This window comes from Nothobranchius furzeri, chromosome 14 (genome assembly GCF_043380555.1).
Source record: "Nothobranchius furzeri strain GRZ-AD chromosome 14, NfurGRZ-RIMD1, whole genome shotgun sequence".
NCBI lineage: Eukaryota > Metazoa > Chordata > Actinopteri > Cyprinodontiformes > Nothobranchiidae > Nothobranchius > Nothobranchius furzeri.
Window position 1 is genome coordinate 29,949,084 of NC_091754.1, and position 26,352 is coordinate 29,975,435.

At 38.7% G+C, this 26,352-nt stretch overlaps 1 protein-coding gene across 1 annotated transcript in view; it reads left to right on the forward strand.

The window, feature by feature from the left end:
* The first annotated feature begins 1,267 nt into the window (after positions 1 to 1,267).
* itprid2 (ITPR interacting domain containing 2) overlaps positions 1,268 to 26,352 on the forward strand; it is a 49,551-nt gene continuing 24,466 nt past the window's right edge. Inside the window, exons 1-6 of the mRNA XM_015965952.3 lie at positions 1,268 to 1,396; positions 16,893 to 16,989; positions 17,227 to 17,388; positions 18,038 to 18,080; positions 23,261 to 23,310; positions 23,461 to 23,514. Of these exons, the coding sequence (XP_015821438.1) occupies positions 16,947 to 16,989; positions 17,227 to 17,388; positions 18,038 to 18,080; positions 23,261 to 23,310; positions 23,461 to 23,514 (352 nt within the window). The 5' untranslated portion in view covers positions 1,268 to 1,396; positions 16,893 to 16,946. The remainder of the gene's footprint in view (positions 1,397 to 16,892; positions 16,990 to 17,226; positions 17,389 to 18,037; positions 18,081 to 23,260; positions 23,311 to 23,460; positions 23,515 to 26,352) is intronic.

The following is a 26,352-nucleotide window of genomic DNA, read 5'->3' on the forward strand; positions in this document are numbered from 1 at the left end:
GTGTTTGAGCTAAACTTTCATATTTATAGTTTTTTATACATTGGCCAGTATTTGTCCTTAATAAAGCCGATTTAAAGTTGGGCATATCCTCGGGCAGCCCAATGCTGTTTCAGAATTTTGTTTAAATGTGTTTGATCAAAAACTGATTCAGATTCAGCTGATGTTATTAGTGACATTTTAGCATTAACATGATGTGGAAAGAATCGACCCATAAAAACCAGCCGTACCAGCAATGACCCCCTACGCATCGGCATATGTATTGGCAATAAAAAAACAGCGTCGGTCAACTTCTAATTTGTTCGCATGCATTAGGAAGTAATTAGTTCTTTATTATTTTTTTATTTTGTAGTTAATTTTCGTTCTTGAAGGCAGAACATTAAGTTTCACATTCGTTACAATTTTAAACCTGCTTGATTGTGACCAAGTGGCGTCAGCGATACTGAGAAGTTTTGAGGGGTTTGGTCTCTATCTAGCGGCAAAATACAGGTACTGCATTTTAAAATTTGTTTTCTTCTTGATGTCACCAATGCACTTAATATAATCAGCACGTTCTATATAAAAACTGATTAACTTTGAGATGATCATTATGCAATGGGGTTTATTTACAATAAACGGTCAACACAAAAAGTCTTCCTACAGATTATAGGTCTGCTTGAATGGAAAATCTAAAAATAGAACAGCTAGTTATTTTCTTTTTGCCTTTAGCAGTCTGGTGTTTTCATTATTTGTTTATCTGATTTATTATTATAATATTTGAGATGGAGATTCTAAATCAGAGAGAAATAAAACCCTAATTGAATCTGAAGATACAATAACAGAATTAAATGATGTATTTTATTAATAACATGATACGTAATCGTGATTTTAGCTGCAATAAAATCGAAAGGCTTGCGATTCGTTTACCAGCTGTCTTTTTTCACCTAATGAATGAAATCTGAGCTGCTCACTACTCTGCGTCATGACGCACGCACACAGCTGATTGTCAGACGTTTCACTCCTAATCTTCATGGGCTCAGGGAACATGATGGGAGCAAAAACAAATGTGTTGGGGTTATATTTTTGTTCAGTGTATGTAAAGTTTAATTGTTTGTAAATTACAATCTGCTCTAGTAAGATTTAAAAAAAATCGGCAGCAAAATGTTTTTTTTTTACACCTGGTTTTGAGTGCAAGTATTCGCGTTCCTCCAGAAGGAGGCGCTGTTTCTCCACTGCAGCATTTCAAAGACCCGCCTCCTTTTCTTCCTGCCTCCTTCTCCTCCCACTCCTCCTCCACGCTGCTGCTGTTTTATGCTGCTGCCTGCCTTCAGTCAGGAAGCGGAAGAAGGAATGTTGGAGTGTTTTTAGAAAAGTTTGGACCGTTTGAGAAAAGAGACAAACACGGTGGAGGAAGATGTCGGTGAGTGACCGGAGCGGCCGGTTGTGTTGCTGCTGTTCGCGAGTCAGTGGAGAGGTTTTTATTTATTTATCTGTAAGTTGCTGTCAGTGGGAAACTTCTAGTCCAGCTGAACTTCACAGCGGGCTCCAGTAGTGGACTGGGCTGCTTTAAACTCATGTTTTAGGTTAAACTGACTCCAAATGTCTTCATGACTTGGAGTGTTTGTGGCTCGGAAAGTTTGGTCGTCAACACAACTTTGTGCATACGCGTGGGACTCTTCCTGTTGCTGTTGACTCAATTAGGTTGCACAATTGTCATATGGATGGAAGCGAGTGTTTTTCAGAGAAGAAAACGTCCGCTGCTAATTATGAGAAATGAATCCCTACTTTTTTTAAAAGTACTTTAAAAACTGTTAATTTACTTGAATATTTACTTAATTCCCACATGGACAATTTGAAGGCTTTAATTTTGCTATAAATATTTAATAACTGTTCTTTAATAGTGAGACCAAGCAGAGGAGGTCACCTGAAACCTGTTTTTTTTCTGTTAGAAAAGCCAAGTTTTAACTCACTGTTGTTATTATTATTATTAGTAGTAGTACTAGTAATTCAAAAATCGGCCTTCATTTTAAGATAACACCCTTGAAGATGAACCTTTGCCTGTTTTGCTTGTTTATCAGTACTAGACTGAAGAAAGGACCCAAAGGACCCCAACACACCGTTTTTTTTTATGTTTTAAGTTTGCTTTAAATTTGAAGTTCAATAAATATAAAACAATTTATTGACTTATTTCATTGATATTGCACACAGTGAGTCAATCGTCTTTCATAATCAATGTGCTGCTAAAACGTGCACACATAGTTTGCTTGTTTTGCTTGGTGGCTTTATTCAGGTTTGCTATTTGTCCAAGTTTTCATCTCAAGCAACTTTGTTTTATGTAGTATAGATCAGTTCTTTTAATCTAGGAATTGATTTTAATGTAAACACAAATTAATATTTAAAGTCACCAACTTCATAAAATGTCAGTAAATCAAGTTATACTATGGAGTTTTTCATCTGTCTGTCTGTCTCTGTCTGTGAGTCTGTCTGTCTCTGTCTGTGAGTCTGTCTGTCTCTGTCTGTGAGTCTGTCTGTCTGACAATCTCAATCAATCAATCCACGGGTAGGATGCTTATGAGTACGGGTCCTCGCCAGTCTAGCAAGGACCGGAACCCAGCGGCTCTGAATTCAGACAGTCCAGCCTTCACCTCTACGGTGGCCCGTAGGTCCCGTCACAGCCGTGCCGGTGTTGTGCCATAAATCGACTCGCTGCCAAAAAATGATTACTAGCCACTAAAGAAAGGAAGGGGGAAAAAATCAAATCGCTGGAGAATTGTTTATTTACATTTATACAACGTTTACATTCAATACAGGGCGCCATTTTACATTTTTTATTTATTTTTTAGTATCAAGGCTGTAACATAAAGAAAGCCAGTTCTTACCACAAACCATCTTTCAATCGCAAATATTGCAAAAAGGATTAATATATCCTCATTGTGAACGTTTAAGACAAATAGCAACACTTAAAACAACTTCCGAACTGGAAAAAACGAAGCTTATCATTTTTTGGCAGCGAGTCGATTTATGGCACAACACCTGCAGCTACATGCAAAAGGAAAAATGCTAAAGCTAGCGAAAATCGAGCACGAATATTAAGGAGCTACAGCAGCTTCACTCCCATCAGCAGCGTTTGTTCACAACCGTTTTCAGGTAAAGTAATTTTGTTTATTCTAGAAGATTTCAGGACTTACATGCTAACTTTAGATGGCTTCATGTATGTTTTAAGCTACAGAATGAACTTGTTAAACATACACAACGCATTTCTACAGAGTATTGTCATGTAGGTAATTAATATAAACCAAATGCATTATAAATGTTGAATTCAGTAGGATGTTTTCTAATGTAAATTGGACCTTAAAACTTCTTATTTGCATCAAACGGGGGTAAAACGTTTTAAAAAAAAAAACAGGCTTTTTAATAAAATAGCATTGAAGTTTTTTCAATGTGCGTTTGTTTATTCAACTTAAGCCTAATAATGATTAGATCTGTCTTAAAATGTAAATTCTTTGTAGTTTTTATTTAACTATTCCCTGCTGCTTTTCTTTAAACTGAACAGAACCAGTGTACTGCAGGTTATAGGTTTGTTTTACATTTTTCTATTAAAAACAACCTCTTTTTTAAATCCATTACAGGTTAGCATGCACTGTGCTGGTGAAGTTGTGGGTCTGGAGGATGAGCCTGAGGAAGATGTGTGTGGAGGAGGTCAGTGGTGCTCTGTCCTGCAGGAGGTACCAGCAAACCACCACTACTGTTAACAGGCAAGTCATTTATGTAGGAACCTCTATTAAAAACAACACTGTGGTTTTATTTGCTGAAGAGTCACAATTGTTATACCAGTGGATCCATAAACCATCTCCTTATTTCATATTTCTGAATACATCTTAGAGATGTAACAGCCGTCGTCGTCTGAGCCAGCCCAGCAGGCCCTGTAGATGGACGATGGAGTGGACAGTGAGAGGAAGCGTCCCAAAGCTCTCTGCAGACCGTCCTGTATGATGTTCCTCTGAACAGAAACGTCCAGCCACGGGTCTGCTCCAGCCCTCCATCCACGTCTGGATCCTCCTGCAGCAGATCCAGCTGCACTGTTAAAGACTTCCTGCTCACTCAGTTTAAATAAATGATCCAGGAAGAGTCACTCAGATTAATCCTGCTTTAACTGTGCATAACTGGTCCATACTGGTTTTGATCTGTAAATGAGTGTAACTTATTATAAATCTTGTCTCCTTACCATCTTTTCATTTTCTGTTCATGTAACATGTTCAAAAAACATCTGTAATAATAAAACCGGTGATAAAATCAATGACCAGAAAGAGTTATCAGTTAGTATTTGTTTTAATAAATGTGTTCAAATATCAAACAGCTAAATAACATTAACATGGTGACAGTAGAAGGCCTCTCTCCCAGGAGGACCAACAGGTAAAGCCTCTCCTGACCCTGGACACCTGCAGTCCTACAGAGAAAATCAGAGACCACAGGTGACAAAAAGGCAATAAACACATTTTTACATTTATCCACATGAGAAGATAAAAATTATATTCTTCACACAAACAATTTTTACTTCATTAAAACGTTTCAGCTGTGTAAATCCCTGAATGTAAAACTACTTTTCACAGCAGAACACAGAAGAACTTCTGTGGTTGCGTGTGTAAACAGCTTCACTCTTCATCTCTAAGCTTAATAAAAACGCTTCTTTGCTCCGTTGTCCTTAAAGCAAATGACAAGTTTAATTTGCTACACACACACACACACACACACACACACACACACACACACACACACACAGGAATAACGGACCCGTGAAACAAGCACGTTCTGGCTGATTTCTGCCTAAAATGTAATTTAAAAAAACAAATATACAAACAGAAAATGCCTATAAACTGAACCGCTTTAAGCTTTTTATGTTTCTACGGCTAGTTTTTAACAAACTTACGTTTAAAACTTCGTAGCTCTCCCCATTTTCTCTTCCTGTTGAAAATCCACAGCTGGTGCGTAAAGCATGCTGGGATAGCCTTGTTCTGTGAGGATACAACAGACCCGTCCTTGAAATGTGGGCGGAGCGAGGACGCGAGAATGAGTATTCTTGGAATTCGGACAGTACTCTTCGCTGCACTGTGACGTCATCGACCTCAAAATGCACTCTTACAAGCATCCTTCCTGTGGATTCGTACACACCCTATGTCTGTCTCTGTCTGTCTGTCTGTCTGGACATCTATCTAGACATCTATCTTTCGGTATATATCAACTAAACTGGAGATTCCCGCTCTTTTTAAAAAGCAGAAAATGACCAAGTTTGGTTAAAAATTTGAGCTGTATGTGTCTGAGTGGAAATTGCACAAAATTCTAGGAGCTTTGAAGATGGATATCTATTCTGTTAAAGATGGTTATCAAAATAACCATCAGCTCAACCATAATTGTTGAAATAACTGTTACAAACATTGAATGTACCTATTTTATTAGTAATTTTATATTAAAATAAACTTTAAAGCCTGAGATCAGAGGATGTAAGTGGTGATGCTTTCAGGTGCTTTCGTTTTTGTTTTCTCATCTAGCCGATAGCCAGTACACAGCTTTTTTTTTTTAGCAGGATTTGGTTATCCCAACCAAAATCTATACCGGGAATGTTTTTTGTGTAGCAGTTCGAAAGCCACACTTTAAACAAGCAAACATCACCCAAAGATGCAAATCATCTGCCTTTATGTGGAATGGTCAAATTAATACTCAACTCTTTATTTTGTGCATGTTTATCATTTCTGCTGCTAATTGTGAATTTTACATTAGACAAAATTCTGTGGGGTTTATGTTGCATAAATATTAGAGGCCGACCAATATATCAGCCGGCTGATATATCGAGTCGACATGTTCAATTTGTTTCTATATCGGTCATTGCCCAAAATTATTTTCAAAGGCCAATAAAAAATTAAAAAATCAGGCCAACTGCCGCCACCACTAGACTGAAGAAAGGACCCGAAGGACCCCAACACACCATATTTATTAATGTTTTGAGTTTGTTTTAAATTTGAAGTTCAATGAATATAAAGCAATTTATTGACTTATTTAATTTATATTGCACACAGTGAGTGTTCAGTCGTCTTTCACAATCTGCTAAAACGGATATATATCGGCCTTTATAAACTGCTTTAGATATCGTCCATCTGCAAAACAATTCTTTAATAATCTGCATCAGCCTTAAAAAAAAACTATCGGTTGGCCTCTAATATCACCAGCAGCAGAAAAATGGAGAACTGCCTGTTCATCCAGGGGTCAAAATGTAAGATGTAGGCTCTACTTCTTCCGGGTAGTTAGAAGGGGTGATGTAATGAGTCTGAAGTAAGCCTTTTAGTTTCCATGTTGCATTAATATGCAGGAAGCATGCATGTTTCTGACTAGAATGAGGAAATCGTTCCATTTCTTTCCCCAGTAGGAAAACAGGGTTATTTTTCATTACGGGTGATTAAAGCCTCATTTGCTGAATAGTAGCTGCAGCTGCCAGAAATGTTTGTGGAGACAAACAAGGAAATATTTTACAGTAGAGCCAATCCAGGAGCGCTCATCTTCCTCTGAAATAAGAGCTCATGTCAGTGGATGTGACGTTCAATGAATCAAGCCTTTTGAGACAGAATTTTATCTTTGGAAAATTTTCTAATCGAAAACAATACAAACTTTTTTTCCCCTCCAATGGAAACATACACTCAACAAAAATATAAACACAGCACCTTTGTTTCTGCTCCGATTTTTCATGAGATGGACTTAAAGATCTAAAATTCATTCCAGATACACAATATTACCATTTCTCTCAAACGTTGTTCACAAATCAGTCTAAATGTGTGATAGTGAGCACTTCTGCTTTGCTGAGATAATCCATCCCACCTCACAGGTGTGTCAAGATCAAGATGTCAGATCAAGATGCTGATCTGACATCATGAGTAGTGCACAGGTGTACCTTATACTGCCCACAATAAAAGGCCACCCTGGAATGTGCAGTTTTGTCTCACAACAAAATGCCACAGATGCCACAAGCATTGAGTGAGCGTGCAATTGGCATGCTGCCCACAGGAATGCCAACCAGATCTGTTGCTCATGCATTGAATGTTCATTTCTCCACCATAAGCCGTCTCCAAAGGCGTTTCAGAGAATATGGCAGTACATCCAACCAGCCTCACAACCGCAGACGACGTGTAACCATACCAGTCCAGGACCTCCACATCCAGTAGGTTCACCTCCAAGATCGTCTTGAGACCAGCCACTCGGACATTCTGCTGAAACAATTGGTTTGCATAGCCAAACAATTTCTGTACAAACTGTCAGAAACCGTCTCAGGGAAGCTCAACTGCATGTTCGTCGTCCTCATCGGGGTCTTGACCTGACTCCAGTTCGTCGCCACAACAGACTTGAGTGGGCAAATGCTCACACTCGACGGCATCTGGCATGTTGGAGAGGTGTTCTCTTCACGGATGAATCTCGGTTTACATTGTTCAGGGTAGATGGCAGACAGCGTGTGTGGCGTCGTGTGGGTGAGAGCTTTGTTGATGTCAATGTTGTGGATCGTGTGGCTCATGGTGGTGGTGAGGTTATGGTATGAGCAGGCATCTGTTATGGACGAAGAATACAGGTGCATTTTATTGATGGCATTTTGAATGCACAGAGATACTGTGATGAGAACCTGAGGCCCATTGTTGTGCTGCACATCCATGAACATCATCTCATGTTTCAGCAAGGTAATGCACGGCCCCATGTTGCAAGGATCTGTACACAATTCTTGGAAGCTGAAAATGTCCCAGTTCTTGTATGGCCAGCATACTCACCGGACATGTCACCCGTTGAGCATGTTTGGGATGTGCTTGACCGGCGTATACGACAGCGTGTACCAGTTCCCACTAATATCCAACAAATTCGCACAGCCATTGAAGAGGAGTGGACCAACATTCCACAGGCCACAATTGACAATCTGATAAACTATGCGAAGAAGATGTATTGCACTGCATGAGGCAAATGGTGGTCACACTAGATACTGACCGGTTCGGAGTCCCCAGACCCCCAATAAAGCAAAAAACTGCACATTCCAGGGTGGCCTTTTATTGTGGGCAGTATAAGGTACACCTGTGCACTACTCATGATGTCAGATCAGCATCTTGATGTGGCACACCTGTGAGGTGGGATGGATTATCTCAGCAAAGCAGAAGTGCTCACTATCACACATTTAGACTGATTTGTGAACAATGTTTGAGAGAAATGGTAATATTGTGTATCTGGAATGAATTTTAGATCTTTAAGTCCATCTCAGGTGTTGTGTTTATATTTTTGTTGAGTGTATTTCACAGACACACGTTTTTCCCTGAACTCCTAAATGTGTTTAACACCTGCAGCTCAAATTGTGTTTGCAGGAACAAACTGTATCATAAAAATGTTTCAACTAAATACAGAAAAGGTAAACCGGTACTGCTGCTGTTTGTGTTAGAAAATACACATAAAATGTGTTAAACTGATGTTAGGGTGGGAAGGAATTTTAATTAACGTAAACATTGGTAAATGGCAAAAATGGGGTAAAAAATAAAAAAAATTATAAAGAATACAGTTAGTTAAAAAAATTAGTACTGTGAGGATACTTGAGTTAATGCTTATTAAATGTAATGCGTGGACTTATTGTGCACTTTATTATACTTGCAAAAAACAGTTTATTTTCTGAAATCTAAAAAAATAATAAACAGCAAAACATTTTCTAGCCTCAAGCTAAAGTTAAAAATATTTTAGGTGTAAAGAAAAACTATTAAACTTTGCTTGTATTGTACAAAATTATGTAATGATTTAAATTACATGTTATCTAAACTATGATATTTGATTTGATTGACCAACACATTGTATAGAAAGAAAAACATGTTTAAAATTAAAGGGTAAATGTAACCTGATGTAATGATTTAAATTGTGTCATTTAATAAGCCATAAGACGTAGGATTCCATAGGAAATATGAAATCAACCTTATGGATCTGTTGGGTTATTTTAACCAGAAGATTGGAACTTTTTATTGCAGGGATTAGATAACAACCTCGTATTAATTCAGAGACAACAGAAGAGAGAGAGTCAAGTTTAAAAGTTTAAAGATTTATTACTAAACAAATTAAACTAGACTAACTTTAACACCAAATGTATGGTGTAACTATGGTGAATGAGACGGAGAATGGTGTAATGTGGAATGTTGCTCAGAACCAGCAAATCCGAAGAAGCAATTAGTTCTGATGGGAAATGAATGTTTATGTTTATGTATTTAGCAGACGCTTTAGTCCAAAGCGACTTACAAGTGATAATCGGCATATTGACCTTGAGGCTAACAACAACAATAACAACAACAACTTGACATCAGCCATGGAGAGTAGGGAACAAGGAGTGGACAGTAGAGAGGGGGGGGGGGGGGGACGGGTGTAGGGAGGGTGCTAGTTAAGAAGATGCTCTCTGAAGAGCAGGGTCTTCATGAGTTTCTTGAAAATTGAAAAGGAAGCTCCTGTTCTGGTAGTGCTTGGAAGGTCATTCCACATTTGTGGAACAATGCATGAGAAATGAAGGTGATGTCTTCACGTTAAGCTTTGGTTAGGAGATTCATAAACACATTCGATGCCATTCCGTCGGCCCACATACCCTTGTGGAAGTCCCCGTCAGATCAGGAATGTCGAGGTCCAGCTGGACCCTCTCTGGAACCAAAGCCGGTAGGAAAAGCAGCGGTTGCCGACCAGACCAGTTTTTGAGATACTTCTGGGCCACGACGGTTTTGTTGGCATCTAGTGAGACCCAAACCTGGGTCGTGATGGTTCAGCTTTTATTCTGAAAGGAACCGTTGCAGCAGTTGGAACAGCAACAGATTTTATCCAGTTTGTCGGTTCTTTTGGCTGAAGAGTAAAGTTACGGATTGGCCACTCCGACACTTCTCTAGAACGCTTTGAACTGGCGTTAAAGATGACTTGGGCATAGTTTTATACTTTGGATGTTTTGTTTTATGGTCGAATGAAAAGATGACAGATTTACCAAGCACCACCAAAACCACGCCTCCGTCAGATCTGGCAGATTCTGATTGGTTCAGTAAAAGCAATGTGTCGTCTCTTAACGCTACGTGAGATCAGTCCTAGTGGAAATATTTAAAGTCATATTACTTATTATATTCTATAGGATTATAACAAAGTAATTAATATTTTGATTTCACAGATTGGTCACATCTTATTTATTTACTAACCCTTTGTTTGATTAGCTTTATTAAAATGGAGTTCTTTGATTTATTAAAAGGAGAGAGTCCATTCTTCATTCTTCTCTTGAGCTAGAAAGAAGCAGTTTATAGCAAATGCATGAGACCCCGAGGCCATATCGCATGCAGACTAGTTCTGTGTCAGAGGAGAGGGGGGAAATGACTTTTGGTGGAAAACAGTCATTTCATTCCGTTACAGTTACGTTGATATTTTCATGCCAAAAGCCCTGGTTAGGAACATTGTTGTGAATTATTGATGATACATTGACTTTCATGTTTCTCTAGTAGATTAACACACGTCATTTAAGTTTCTTTGCTTTTTGTCTGCTGACAAAGAGGAAATAAAAATTCCCGTTAAACATTTTTGTGGGAAAAAACACAAATAGAACAAAATAGGAAACGTGATGTCACAAACCTAGAGAAAAAAAAGAGCTAACTTTTTGATATTACCATCTGTGCAAAGACATGCATTTTTTATTAGCACATTTTTCTTAATTAAAGTCCTGTGAAATGCAGGTAAAGGTGATGATCACTTTCTACTAGGGCTGGGCGATATGACGATTTTAGACCGTTTTACGATCTACACATCTGACGATCTGTCATTTTTGAGAGACCGTTTTATCACGATTCACAGCTCTGCTGTTGAATTTCTGCCTCTGAATGAAAAGGGAACTTACCTCAGACGAATGACACGCCTTTGTTTGACCCTTAACCAATCAGAGTGAGTCATAGTAATATATTAGTGCCCCGCTTGTTTTCACCTGTGTGTGAACAAACATGGCTTCGCCGCGGCTGAGCGACAACGAGGTTTTCGTTCCGAAGAGTAACGCAGGGTTTCCTTAGCGCGCGGCGCTAACAACTTAGCGACGTGACATGTCTCGGAGAAAGCGTAAAAACACGTTGGACGCTTCTTCTGAAGCAGGAAAATAACACCGCTTCTTAAGCAGAGCACGACGCCGCCTCGGCTCGTTCACCCTCTGCCGAGCCGGTGTCGGTACCGGACTGAGCTCGGTCACTGGGTCGTTGGAGCTGCCCCGTGACTGCCTGATGGAAAACCAGCGGGTTTCATCAGACTCGTAGTTTCTTGTTTTTGCTGGGACCCCCTGTAATTTACCGCTCCCTCCTGCAGTCTTCCCCTTTTACAATTTAAAATGATTATGTAAACTCCGTGTATCAATAGAAACAATCTCTGCCTCTGCCAGCTGCAGTAAATGTAGTTTCCAAATAATAAGAGGTGCATTCATCTGTGTATCTCCTTTGATCCGCATTAGTGATATTTTCAGCACCAGAACAGTGAAGCAAAGAAACGGATTCCTGAGTTTGTTAGTAATTTTATTTATTAGGTGCATCTAACCTGTTCTATTTTTCTCTGAAATGAGATCAAATCAGTGCTTCTATGGGTTGTCTCCAATCTGCACTGGAAAATTTTACTTTATTTAGAGACTTGTTGCAGAAAATATTCAGAATGCGCAGTTTTTTGCTACCACAAGAGATCTCTGGTCCAGCCGCACATCAGAGCCGTATTTGAGCTTAACTATCCACTACATGAGCAATTGGGAGCTATATAGTATTTTGAACAAGTTAATGTTTGCACAATACGTTTGCAATTGACATGTTTGCACTTTAAATATGTTTACGATTTTAATTTATGTTAAGTTACTTGAAAAACGAGAAAAACTGATTTTTGTAATTGTTTCTCTCAGGGCTTTTATCATCTCTGGTGTGAGTTTAAAATATAAGTGTGTTAGCACTGTGCTGATTATCCCTAATATGAATAAATGTTTATTTATTCAATGTTTCTCTTCTTTAATACGCAATTGAAGTTATGCTATTCATGGATAAAAAAAATCGTGATAAAATCGAAATCGCGATAAAATATTGGAAAAATCGTGATATGGCAAAAATAGAATATCGCCCAGCCCTACTTTCTACTATTTAGTTTTCTGACACAACCAATAAAACAAACAAAAAAAAAGATTTTTTATGCATATTTCTTAATTTATACTATAGTTAAATTACAATAGTTATTATTTATGCAACCATACAATTATTTTAGGTCTACATTTTTATTTGTCATAATGAGATTAAGAAATTCAAAGTGTACCTAACGCCAATGTATTATAGCATCCAAATACGTCTCTAGATTAGTGCCCTTGAGACCCTGCAGTCGGTGTTGAGGGCCACACCTGCAGGAGAGAGGCCCAAGATGTGACTCTATTAAATGTCTCCTTTCTGTCCATTTTAAAGTAAGACCATTTTATGAAGAGAAATTTTGACAATATTGTCTTTTGGGTCAAATCTTGACAATAAGTTCTGAACAATCTCACGCAAGGTTGCAAGCTCTCCCTCAGATGATGCCTTTGATGTCCACATTTTAGCTCAATTTCTGTGAAGTTGAGTTGTTGCCTTCATTGTATTGGCTCTGTGGAGCTAACAGACGGATAAAAACACTCGGGTGATAAAATGAATGTGTTATTGCTTAATACACGAGTGGTTCTCTACTTGAAAATGGATTTGTTCATCCTGGCGTCCTGTTCTTGCAAAACTTATTGGATTATTTTGTTTAGTTTCATGGCTCGGTTATTTAAAAAGATCTAGTCTGTGTTTGAAACTGAAGAAAAGCTTGTCCTTGACAGATAATGATTCAAAGAAGAAGTAGAGCGTTTTGATTGTTGTCCTGCTTTAACCGTGACATGGACTAAACTCTGGAGTCTGGCTCCTGTCAGAACTGGCATCTTATCGTAACGAGGCAGGATATTCCTGCAGCCAGTGGGTCATCCTCCACTTCTCAGTGACATCCAGTTTATAGTAAAATAAAACAGACAGCAGAGCATTTCATGTTACATGTAGAATTACAGTTACATACATGTGGGACATTATGTTATCGGTTGTAGAATTAACATTTATGGCTGTCGTGTTTGTCCGCAGTTCTGAAGCTGCCTTGCTTTATGGCTTCTGCCTCAAGTGTCTATTTAATTGCGGATGACAGTGGAGCAGAATCACAAAAAACATTTGTAAAGATAAAGATATATGTAATATTTGCCAAACATTGTTCTTTCTGTTTTTTTTCTTGAAGACGAAAGGGTTTATTTTAGAAAATGAATGCTTCGCAAGAACAACGCGTGGTGTTAGGCCGTTAAAAGGACTCAAACTAAAGTGTTTTTCTAAGCCTTTGTGGCACATTAAGAAGAAATTTAAAGAATTTTGACTTCGCCCTTTTCCAGTTACTCAAACACAACAGCCTAGGAGTGGTTAGTCCACAAATATCTTTCAGAACACTTGAAGAGTAGAGCTAATCCGTGAGGTGAGGCGAATGCTTTTCAGGAGTTTAATAGTTTGTCAAACTGAGGTTGCTGGTTTGATTCTAGCTCCCTCGGGTATCAGATGATCTTTGGACAAGACACCAAACTCCACTTTGTCCTCATCTCTGCAAATCTGTGTTTTGTAGTTCTCTAAAAGTCCTTTGGACAATCCAGACATCAACCTGTTCCACCCTTAAAGTACGGCAGTGGTTGTGCCATTATGTGGACCAGTTCGTCTTCACTCCAGGTTGAATGGTTTGACGTTGTGGAAGAAATTAATTCTTAGAAGTTGAAGAGACAGACTGTTACTGGAAATGTCTATTTTCAGATTTGTGCATGTGGTTGATCATGGTAGTCACAAGCAACTTTAGCATAACTGTTTTGGCGCAGGCTTTCAATTGCTGCTGTCAGCTAAAACGTGTTTGTTTTAGAGATGTTTTTGAGTGTAGAAACCACAGCAGTAGTTTGTTCTTTTATAAACTATTTCAGGTAGTTATTTTATCAAACATTCTACTTTTGATGTGTAAATATAAATGTTCTTTGATTTAGTCATTAACCTGATAGAGTGGCCATGTTTTAGAGTTTAAAACGGTAATAAATGTGGACAGCAACATTGAGTGGGAAATGGTAACAAGTGAATTGTGTTTTAGCCCTGTGATGGTTTTATTTGTGCTAAATGTTCATTTAAACATTAAACACACTGGTGTTGAGGTTTCCCTGACCCTAGTTCAGCTCCGGAAAGCTGTTTTTGTTGTTTTCAGTCTTTCCAGTTTGTTTAGTATTTGCAAGAGTTCTAAAAATAAACACGACTCTCATAATCGCTCTGCTCTCTCTTTCTGTCGGACAGGAAGTTGTCTTGTTCTTCACTCTAAACATTTGCTTCCTGTTTCACACGTTCTCGTTTAGAGCTGCTGCACGCTCCTTCAGCTGTCTTAATCTGTAGTTTGCATTTCACGTGTTCCCTCAGTGGTTTGTGATGGGAGCACAAGTCTGTTTCATGCCCAGGTAGGTAAATGAACAGATGCACATTTGCACACTTTAGTTTTCTGTTTCTCGCACAGTGAAACTGTTGTGCTGCAGAACAGTGCTGCGATTTAATTCTGAGGACAGATCAGCAGAATGCAATAAATCTTTATCTAATAATAGTTTATTAAATAAAATGAATGTTGGACTTTTAACTAGTTCTAATCAAATTACTTTTGCACTTTCCCGTCAGAGATTTTTAGTTTTTACTATTTAAACCAAGCCATGCAGTTTCAGAGGGAAAAGAGATAAAGTTCTTTGACACCTACTTGCTTTATATTAGATTGAAAAGCAATGTTAAAAAAAGTTTCAACTTCTAGCATTCATCAGGGTCATCCACAATATTTAACACTCTGAATGAAATAAACAGGCACAAGACAGAAATAAATATATAGGTGACTAATTAATGACTTCAACATCACTAAATTTATCAGTGGGAATGAAAAGGGTAAGACGTTTAAGAAAATACGTTTTACACAAACTAATAGTCTCTTGATTGGAGAGAAAATCCATCCATCCACCACCTCAGACTGTTTTTGAGGAGGAGGAGGAGGAGCGGTTCTACTCCAGGCTCTCCTTGGATGGCGGATCTCCTTGCCCTACAGAGGAAGTTTATTTTGAAGGGATACTTAGCAACTTTTTCATGTTTTGAAATAATTTTCTTTAGCCAGTATGCGCTAAAATGACCCTTCAGGGTTAAGGAACAGCCACCCAGTGCCTATCACCCCCCTGTGGCCAGAATATTCCACTTCCGCTGCAGGCTGCTTCCAGCACGTTTCCTGCATGCTTTAGATCACGAACACAGCTGATTTGTTTAACTTGGTGAAGAATAATACACTAAGAATGTCTGGGAGACATTTCGGTTGTTAGATTAAGGTGTTAAAAAGACAAACTCACAGTGAGGAGATGGGTTTTGCTTTTGGCTCCGCAAACAGACACTAGGGGGTGCTAAAAGCTTGCCAAAACTGCCTAGTTCCCCTTTAATCACTTTAAGATGAGGGCTGCAATGTGAACCAACTGGGAAATTGGGACTTTCTCATTAAAGTTTTATTCTTTTTTTTCACTGACACAGGAGCTTTTACATAGATCATTTTACATGGGCATCATGGAAGTTTCATTGCACCTTTTTACAGGAAATGAAATTTTTATATGTACATGTCCTCAGTCTAAATTAAAGGACTAAAATTTGAGAATTTATGCAAGATCCCCGTCTAAAGTTAGCTTGTAAATGACTAGTTGATGCTTTTCAGACGTTTCAGGACATGAGTTAACTCTGACCTCCTTCCACCTTGTTTAGGCACTTCCAACATATTTTTACATCCGGTATGACGTTTATAGACCTGGTGATCAGTCCACTTGTAGCATTTGCATGGAAGCTGATGTCGGGAGGTGGAAAACATGTGGTCAGCTCTGAGTGCAGGCAAAACAAGGCATCCTTAAAACAGCAAATCCATCAAAGGAAACCATCAAAGAGCCCTCTGGTGACCTGGAACATGCACAAGCAAGTGAAGAAAGTTGACTCTACCATTAAAGGAAATACCTCACAAGAATAAATACAAAAGGTTCAACACAAAGCGTTCAGAATAGAAAGGCTAGATAAGACGATGCCAAAACGTGTCTAAAAAAGGCAAAGGAGTGTTGGAACCACTTTGAACTAATTTACACCAGAACCAACAAGCAAGCATGGAGCATTGTGAGATTTGTATGCTGCACTTGATTCACTAATGTTTTCATCAAACTCTTTCAAATGATTGTTTTTAGTTTGGTTAAGTTTCCCATCTTAAAACCAGTTCAGAACAAGTTATCATGTTCTGACTTCCATGAGCTTTCCATGCTTTTGTCTTCGCATATGAGCTAAATCCACCCAGAGGGACAGAGACGTCCCTTGGGTCACGTCTGTCCGGACCTTGATGTCCTCAAATGAAAAGAAAACAGCCTGAAATGGTTGAAAACCAACATTGTTTTGAAACATGAAACAAGCAAAGCAAGATAATATAAAAATCGTAGACATTTAACCCATAAATGGTATTATCCAGGTTTGTAAGAGCCTTGTAAAGATGGATGGATCCCAGTCCAAGCTGAAAGCTCCTGCTGCTGGTATTTCAGCAGCGTGTATCTGCTGGTGACTACGTGGCTCATCTCACTTTCTCCTCCCTCCTGTGGTGCTAATCTAGATAACCGTTTTAACCACTGAGCCTGAAGCCTCTTTTTACATTCACTCAAACACAAAGCAACAATATTCTTGTTTGTTAATAAAACTCCACTATCAAAATAACCACTCTTGAATACTTCTTGTTGTTTGATTTAATGACTTCTAGTCACTTGTGTGTTAATGCCTGATGTTTAAATAGATTCTGTCTTTCTGCAGGTATGTTTTCATTCCAGCTGATGGTCTTCTTACTGATCTCAACGATAAGGGGGAATGAAGAGTGGACCTGTGGAAATAAAAACAGACACTGCTGCAAGTAGGTTATTTTCCTTTCACAAATGTAAATTGCTTAAGTGTTTGCTGAGAATGGGGAGAAACCTTTGCACTATGTGATAAAAGTTTACTCAGTCCTAGCCTCTTGTTATCACAAGTCGAGTTGACCCCTGAGGTTATGCGTGTTTAAACTCACCCAGTTTGTTTTTAGTCTGTTAGCTGAAGAATTGTCAGACCTGACTGACGGCATCTACGCCGTCTCTCTTTGATTGATCCTCAGATTCCAACAAAGAGCCTGTCTACATGGCTTGTGTGCGGCGTCAAGTATTTGCCAAGAGCAGAGAGTCCCAAATACAAGGGTCCAACCCAAAGTCCAGTGACCCCCCTGACACCCAGCAAAGCCAAAGTAACGGGGACACCCAGGCACACTCTGAAGGAACAGGTTGGGATGAGTTCAAGTGTCAAAGACATTGCTCATTTTTCAGAATGTTTTACCCAAAATTTTAATAAAATCAACATTTTAGTAAAAAAAAATACCTGAACTAGACTCTATTTCTGATCTGTGCCACTTCAGTTTTGACCTTGATTAGAAGAATTTATTGACCTCCGGGGTAGTCTAATGGATGGGACACACTTCCAGGTCAAATCAGCGTCTTTAGCAACCCTTTCTATGTACATATGTACATCATAAGAAAGCTAGGATTCTTGGAATTCCAATGATTCATTCCAATCAACAATAGAGGCATCCAAAATGCCTAACCCACCATTTGAATCCTCTAATCGTTGCCAGATTCATGAAAAATTATATTTTTACACTCACAAGGGTCCAATAAAAGTACTCCATTAAAAAAGGTAATTCACAAGTCTTATGTCTACAATGTAATTTGCTGTTGAAAAATAATTAAACGTATCTTCCAAGTTCTCCAAACTGATAATTCTCTTGAGTTCTGTCAGCTGCAGGTAGGATACTGAATTGTGCTCACCTGAGAAGTTGAGACATTGTGAAGTCTGGCGTGTTGCAGTTATAATATATAGTAATCCCTATCAAACATATGCTGACTTATCACTTTAATATTTGTATTTTCCATCAGGTCAAGATCCAAACAAGATAGTAAGCTGGCTCTTGGATTGCAGGTACAGTATCCATTCACCACCTTTGTGGGTAAAATGTTCACTTTATTTAAAATTAAATAATTAAGAACAGCTTTCTGTGAGTTAGAAATTTCCGTTGATCGTTTTGGAATTTCATTGAATTAATCAAAAAAAAAATTCTAATGGATAATTCACATATCACAGGGATTGGGTATTGACCCTTCGTGTATACGTCACCTGATCACATGGATCCAACATGTTGGTCATAAACGGTGAATTACAGAAGTAGTAGAAGAAGAAACAATCTTTTATAAACACATCTCAAGATAAAAATCACGAGGTGCTTCATAAATGAAAAAAAGGATTAAAAATGATTAAAACTATATTATTAAAACGGAAAAAGTAAAAATTGTGATTTAAAAAAATGTGTGGAAAGGGAAAATGAGTTAGAAAAAGGCAATCAGTGGATCCTGAGAAAGGCAGAATTCGTAGAAAGAGCAGAATGATGAGTAGGTAGGGATGAAGAATCAACCAAAGGTCACACCAAAGCCAGCTTAAAAAGGCGAGTCTTCAGCTGCTTGTTAAAGGAGACCACTGAGTCCACTGATCTCAGGCTCTGGGGGAGAGAGTTCCAGAGTCTGGGGACCACAGCAGCAAATTATCTGTCACCTTTGGTCTTTAGCCTGGTGCTGCACAACCAGTACGCTAGATCCAGGGGAATAAAGACAAAGACCCAGGTTAGAAATCTTGGTGTTATCATTGACTCCGACCTGAGCTTCTCTGGACATATTAAGACTATAACTAAATCAGCGTTTTATCATCTTCATCAAATATCAAGAGTCAGAGGTCTCATGTCCAGACCAGACTTGGAGAAACGTATTCATGCTAGGGTTATCACGGTGTGAAAATTGAACCTCACGGTTATTGTGACCAAAATTACCACGGTTTTTGGTATTATCGCGGTATTTTTTTTAAACGTGCTACATTTTCACACAATTAAATAAACCCTGTATGTCAGGAAATATTGTCCTCAGTTTGTGTCAAAATTTTGCCTAAAATGTGCTATTTTGTAATTATGTTGTTTATTTGTTTACATTTTTTCCCTTTTTGTTTTTAAAATACCAATATTTTCCCACAACTTCTTATTTTTTGTCTGTTTGATGTCATCATTTTAGAAAAATTAGATAAGATGATACTCAGTACTCAAGTAGCCTTCTAATCGGATACTTTTTTACCCTTGAGTAATAAACCCTATATTAGGAAAATATTGTCCTCGGTTTGTGTCCTTCCAGTGAGCTTTGCAGATGTGGGAAAATGTCATCAGGCAGTAATCATTGTTAAATTCATAATTATTCTCGGAGAGAGACCAACTCTTATCTGCCCCTGGGAGCCCCGTAATGCATAGCATCATTTCAACATGGGGGTGTCCGCGACACGGTTTATATGCAGGTAGCGGCGCTGCGGCTGCTTTATATAGCGACTCGTTGCTTTCTCCCTCAACCCAAATCCTCGGATCACGCATTTTAGCTAAAACGCTAACGTTAGCTTACCTTGTGTTGACTGTAGAGTTGTGGATGATGGTCACGCAGATGTGTCATGAGATTTGAAGCGTTGCTGCCTTTCACAGACACTTTTTCTGCATGTGCTGCAAACAGGATAGCCGTCTTCTATAAACTGTCCCTCGGCATTCTTCAAATATCCAAAAGATGCCCGTACTTCCCACTTTGTCTTCTTTGAGGGATAAAAATGTCTTCCTGAGCGCTGCTGTCTCCTCCTTTGACCATTATTTCAGCTTTAGCTTCAAGAAAGTTTTTGTTGTAAACAACAAAGCGCGCATGTGCCGCCAGCAACTTCAGCAGATGATACGGTGGCTAGTAAGGGTCACCGCGCCTACATCGCAGCCACGGTAATCCCACCAAGATAATATATTTTTTTAAAAACAAGACGGTTATTATTATTGTCAACTTTTTTACTGGGGTTTACCGCTACACCGGTTACCGTGACAACCCTAATTCATGCTTTTATTTCTAGTCAGCTGGACTACTGCAATGGTCTCCTAACTGGTCTTTTTTAAGCTGTGAAGCAACTGCAGCTTGTTCAGAATGCTGCTGCTGGAGCCTTAACAAGAACTAAGAGAACGGAGCACATCACTCCTGTTCTTAGATCCCTATCCTGGTCGCCAATAAACTACAGGATAGATTTCAAAGTGTTCCTATTATTTTATAAATTACTCAATGGCATGGGGCCAATATACTTGTCCAATCTCATTCCTGTATACGCACCCAATAGCGCTCTGAGATCCTTAGGTAACAATCAGCTGGTAGAACCTTGGATCAGAACAAAACATGGTGGAGATGCATTTAGCTACTATTCTGCTCACATATGGAATCAGCTTCCCCATGACCTCCGATCTGCCCCAACCGTAGTGTTGTTTAAAACCAAACTAAAAACCATAATGTACTCATCAGCCTTTAAATGAACTGTTTCTTTCTCATGCGTCATCTCCACTGTAATCTGCGCTGCAATTTGGCTTCTCCTTTAGCTCTAAACTGTAATTCCACTTGTGTGTATTTTAATTTATGTTTTTATGTGTTTTTATATCATGTCCTGATAATTGTAAAGCGCATTGAATAGCCTCTGTGTTTGAAATGTGCTCCATAAATAAAGCTGCCTTGCCTTGCCTTTGGTCACTGGACCTCAGGGACCTGTTTTGAGTATTGGATGGAGGGCAAAAGTGGACAGTGAGGTTGGTTATTTTTGCCAGTTTGGCCTGGTTTCTCCAAGTTCAGGCCCAGTTCACTTGTAGGTAGACTTAGCACACCTAGGTAGGGCTCATAGAGAGCAGTATTTACAAAAGTTAAGAGTTAGCTAGCTTACAAACATTAGCTTACGTTTTCTTTGCTGCTGTTCAGATATAAACACGTTGCCGACTTTGCTGGAATTTACCCCGCTGGATTTATGACATTATTTGATTAACAATGCTTCACTTTACACCGGAGATGATTAAAAAATAAATAAAAAAGTCCGGATCTCAACCAGTTTTTGTTGCTGGCAGGGTCATCATGACCAGCTGCTACTCTCACGCCGGGGAGACGAGATATCGATAACAGCGAAGCTCATCATGCAAAATAAATTACGCAATCCTACATTGAGACAATGTCGTTAGTTTCTAGTAATTCACTATAGTGTAAAATAACACGTCCTCCATAGAGAAAAATAGGATTATCAATACTAAAGAAGTAATAAAATCACTTTACATTTATCATTTCAGCTCTGTCACAGTCAGTCCTTCTCTTGCTCATGAAATATATGAATGCTAATCTCATCTGGTAAAAAGTGTTTACCTCAGATATGAAAATACTTGAGGGTTGCTAGTCTGTCAAATTTACCACTGCCATCCATCCCTGTCTTCTGTCTCCATCAAAGTTATTAGATAAGTTGAGTTAACACCCTTGTCTGTTAGTGCAGCTAACCGTGCAGCAAACTATTACCATTTTACTGTGAAAACAAAATAAAACTGCAAACTAACTTGTTTTGGACTAGCTTAACTGGGTTTTAATGGACATAAATGGTTCCTTTGATGTCCACCATGACAAAAGAGGCATACCCATTAGTAGCATGATGCCATATGCAAAGGGTCAATAAACAAAATGAATTTTATGGTGAAATCTTGAGGTATCTGCGTTTAAAAGGGTTTTTTTCTGTGGTTATTGTTGGTTTGACACTCAACCCACACCTAGTCATAAAACACACCAGACTTCAGAGTGCTGGCATACACATTCACACAAACAAATGTGAGCCTACACCCATCGATAGGGCCCATAGAGCTGTCAAGGCAAAGTCTGAGGCAGAGAAGGAAAGGAGGAAGACAGAAGACAGAAAGTGTGGCAGAAAAGGAAGGAAGAGTAAACAGAGGAGGGGTTCCTTCTACTGAGTCAACATGATTATCACACACATACAATTTCAACCACCGTCACTCAAAACCCTGACATACACACTACGTTGTGGCTGCAGTTGCAATATACAGCAATCTGAGATTCCCCTGTTGCTACAGCAACAGCTGCAGGGCTGGGGCATGAGGGCAACAGAACTGCTTGTGCAAAGTGGGAAGACAAGAAGTACTGCAGCTGCACATAATTGCACAAGTTGCACAACCACTGGTGTTGTGGTAAGTGATCTGAAGTTTGTCCCTTTTGATAAGAACTCTAGCTGGTATTTCTAGCAACCAGCTGTTGGAGGCAGTTCAGACCAGCTAATCCACAGCTACTTTCAGCCAGTTGTAGTTATTGCCAGTAAAACCTAAAATCTGACTGTTTCATAAAGAGAATTTGAATCTTTGGATCCAACCATGCAAAATATGCTATTTATCCCTTTTTCCAAGTGGTCTTAAACTTTTGATCGGGACTGTATGTTTGCAAAATTATTCAACTATTGTGCAAAAGTATTTCGTAACTAAATGGAAATGAGGATTTTTGACTTGTCACTCGTTCTTTTTCATCTTTTAAAGTAAGACAAAAAAAATTTAAATATCCCAAGATTTAGAAATAAGCTTTCTTTTAATAATAATAAAAAAGCATGTGACCCTTTCACCATACCCGGTGTAGAAGAAAAGGAAGGATCCTGTCTGCTCATATCAATGAAAAGCCCAAGTGCAAATCGTACAAACCATTTGAAACATACGCCGTTCTTGAGCTGACGCCATCTTTGTAGTTTTTCTCCGTTGCAGCTCTCGTGCCATGCCCACCATTGACTCTCTTCAAGCACTTCATAAAAATCTGCTGGGTTGTTTAACTGCATTATGTGTTGAAGGAAGGGTCTAATAAAACTGGCTTGAGGTTGATTTTGAGTGGAGATGTAGCAATACCAGCCATGCCAACACCACTGAGTGTCACTGGCTTTACATAAACTAATGAGCATTGCACAAAGTCTCATGAGTCATGTTGGGTGGTGAGTTAGCAGGTTACCTGGCTCATTTAAAGATACGAGTAGATAAGCATGAGAGACGTGGACACTTGCTGCCAATTACATTCCGTGCAAAAAATCAACAAATCAGGGATCCCATAAAAAAGTTAATCTGGTTTTGTTCTAAAGGAAGTGTTTGCAGGAACTGTCCTGCAATGAATGCTTTAACAGGACTTTTTGTGGAATATTTTTTTGTTTAGAATGAGTTTATGGTTTTAAGTTAATGTTTAACTCTGATGATATGTGTGTCTCTTGTCCAGCACTCCTAACAGAGGCTCTATAGATGATCAGAGTGCTTCCCTTTGCAGAGGTAATCCGTGTCTTCTGTTTATTTTTCGCATCACATTTATTCTTTGAACGTCAGCTAAAACCAACTTGTTTAAAGTGAAATTAGGTTGAGTGCCACTGTGTCAACACAACCCTAATTCAGTGTGTGTACTCTGTTTGTGCGTGTGAACAGGAGCGCTGAAGAACGGCTGCAGCTTTGAAGATGACCTTTCATTGGGAGCTGAAGGTCAGTTTACAGCAAATCTTACCAAACACATTTAAGCGGCCATTTCTGCTGATTGTGATAGTTTCCTCTAAGTTGGTTTTTCTTAAGATTCTCGGGTTTTTATCTCCGGAACCAAAAACAGCAATGAAATACTACAGGATTTTAGTTTGAATGTTTTTTCCTTTCAAAATCACACCTGGTTTCTTGTTGTATTTTAATGGAACTGTTACAGCAACAATTGCAGGCCTGGTGTGATTAAAGTGATATAAAACCCTTTTTAAACAACTTTATGGGGATGTTTTTTAGAAAATGCCAATCAAAGTGATTTTGTGTGACCTTGGCATTTGTTTTCTGATGAGTTCTGGTCCTGTTTGCATGACCCTCAAGTTCTGATGCTTCTAGGGGTTTTCCATGAGTAATAACTCTGAACAACTCAGATCGGTTTGGCACGGTTTCAAGCTGTTTCCATTTTCAGTACCTGCTTCGATGAGGTTTATACCAGAACTCAATGTTCTGGATTATGTTTAATTTCATTTTTTGCTTCTACAATAAACCAAACCATTAAAATGAAAGTTACAAAATCAGCAGGTGTTCATATGAATTTTGTGTCCCCACACTGTACCTATGCATATCAGTGAGTCACATTTTCAGATCTCAGAGTCAACTGCAACAGAGCGTCTTGCACCATCGCGCTTCATTCCCGAGTCTTTTTTTTTCCTCGTGAGGGAAAAATCAACAGTTGCAGACGTGTGGAAAGACACTGCATGCGTGACTACCTTCCTCTAAGACCGTGTGTGCACACGCTTCCATCGTTCTTGTGATCTGCTGTGAAAACATTAGTGTGTGCAGCTCTGATGGGAAGGAGGTGTTCAGATCTCTGAGATAACAGTAGCCAGCAATAACCCGGCTCTGTTTGTTCTCACAGGTCAGCTGGTGCACTTTGAAGCTCAAAAGATGCTAATTTAGTAGATGTTTCATGTAGATTTATTCTGAAACATCCTTGACAGACACTGCAGTCCTGAGACAAAACAAGTTTATCTTATAGCGTTTAACAACTTTTCATGTTGTTTTTATAAATTGTCTTTTTGTTTGGGGACATTGAATCTAAAAAAGGAAAGTTTGTGTTATTAGTGACTTTCTAGATGAAATTTAAATTGTAGAAAGTATTTTTACAGATTTCTAATGCCATGGTAGTTTTGTTAAAATGGACAAAACTAACATTAAACTGCCTTTTCTTAAAATAGACATTGTTCAGAAATTTGAACTACTTGTTGGAAAAATCAAATCTTCCGTTCAATATCAGCCAACGTGCACAAACAAGTAAAGTGTTTGCATGTTCAAACAGACTCGACAGTGGCATGACAAGTTAATGGGACAGGTTTTTAAAACTCATATGGTGTATTTACTCATTACTTAAGCAAACTGGTGCTCTTTTGTGACCGTCTCACTGCACTTTGAGTTAAGTTTTAAGTGCCTTGATTGTGCTGAGAAGGATATTTGACAGAGGTGGCTGATGTCCTCATCTTGGGTCGTGCCGTGTATGAACAGATTGACCACAATGATGTCAAACATTATGAAGACACAGGGTAGGGAAAGATTAAAGGATTAAATGTAAAATGGGATGGAAGTGAACTTGTAAATTTAACATTCAGAGTAAATTAAAGGTGAAGATGGAAAAGAAAAAGTACTGTTCCAAATAAAGCTCTCTTAATCCAGCTGTCTGTCGAAGAATAATAATGCTGGTTTCACCAGAAATTAGGTGGGGAAAGAAACAAACACACACGGTTGCAGGGTAACAGGTCCCAACATGCTCCTTTATAAAAGAAGACATCAGTCGTAGCACAGGGTGAGGACTTTCAGTTCAGTTGCCCTTCTTCCAATTAGGTGAATTAGTGAAGCTGTGTTTATATAGGTTTTATATAGGTTTTGAATGCAAACAAGTTCATGGTGTAGGTACCAGATCTGCTCGGGCTGCCTGCGCCTGCCAATGTCGTCACTCAAGATGATTGGCTGAACGTAGGACTTATGGAAGTTACGTTACCACGTTTGTAAAAGTTACTTTAGCGCGTTGACAACTTTAGATTTTGGTTGTTTCAAACAAATTTGCGGTTGTAGTCCAAAAAAAGTTCAGGAAAAAATGTTTGTATTGCCAAATGAAATGTACAAAACAAGTGAAATGATCAATTGATAAATGGAGACCCTCAGCAGCTCTGATTTTGATGATTAAAAAATGAAATAAAAAATTAAAGAACTTTACTGAACAAAAGGCAAGTTTACCACATTTGAATAAATGAATGAATGGGTTTATTTACGGAAGAACTAAGCAAATCTACAGAATAATTCCACATTAATACAAATGGAAAATGCTGTTAAATATGTAAATACATTCAAAAATGTTCACATATAAGAACTGTTTGCCATTCTGATGTTGTTTTCACGTAGTTTCATATTCTTTACAAAGCTAAGACAGTATGGTGTTTTATTAAAAAAATTACGGTTATAAAGAATACATTTAGGCAGTAAGAATCATGAATTTCATTTAAAGAAACTGCTAAAATCTTCCCCAAAGCAAATATATGCGAAAGGATGTCAAAAAAGAGATGCATTGTATTTTGACCGAGTGGATTTGCCATAGAATTTGGAAAGTGCAGTACCCGAGCCGATCTGGCAACCCGAGCAGATGTGGTACCTGCAACGGAACACTCAGCCCTCCCCTCGGACATCTTCCCTGAGATGCTTCTGCTGGAACCGGACACCTGCATTTCAAGAGGAAACCAGATGATGCTTAACACCGACTGTTTTTAAGGTCCATGTGTCTTTTGTTTTCCATGACTTTAAATGGTGATTTTCTTTTGGGGA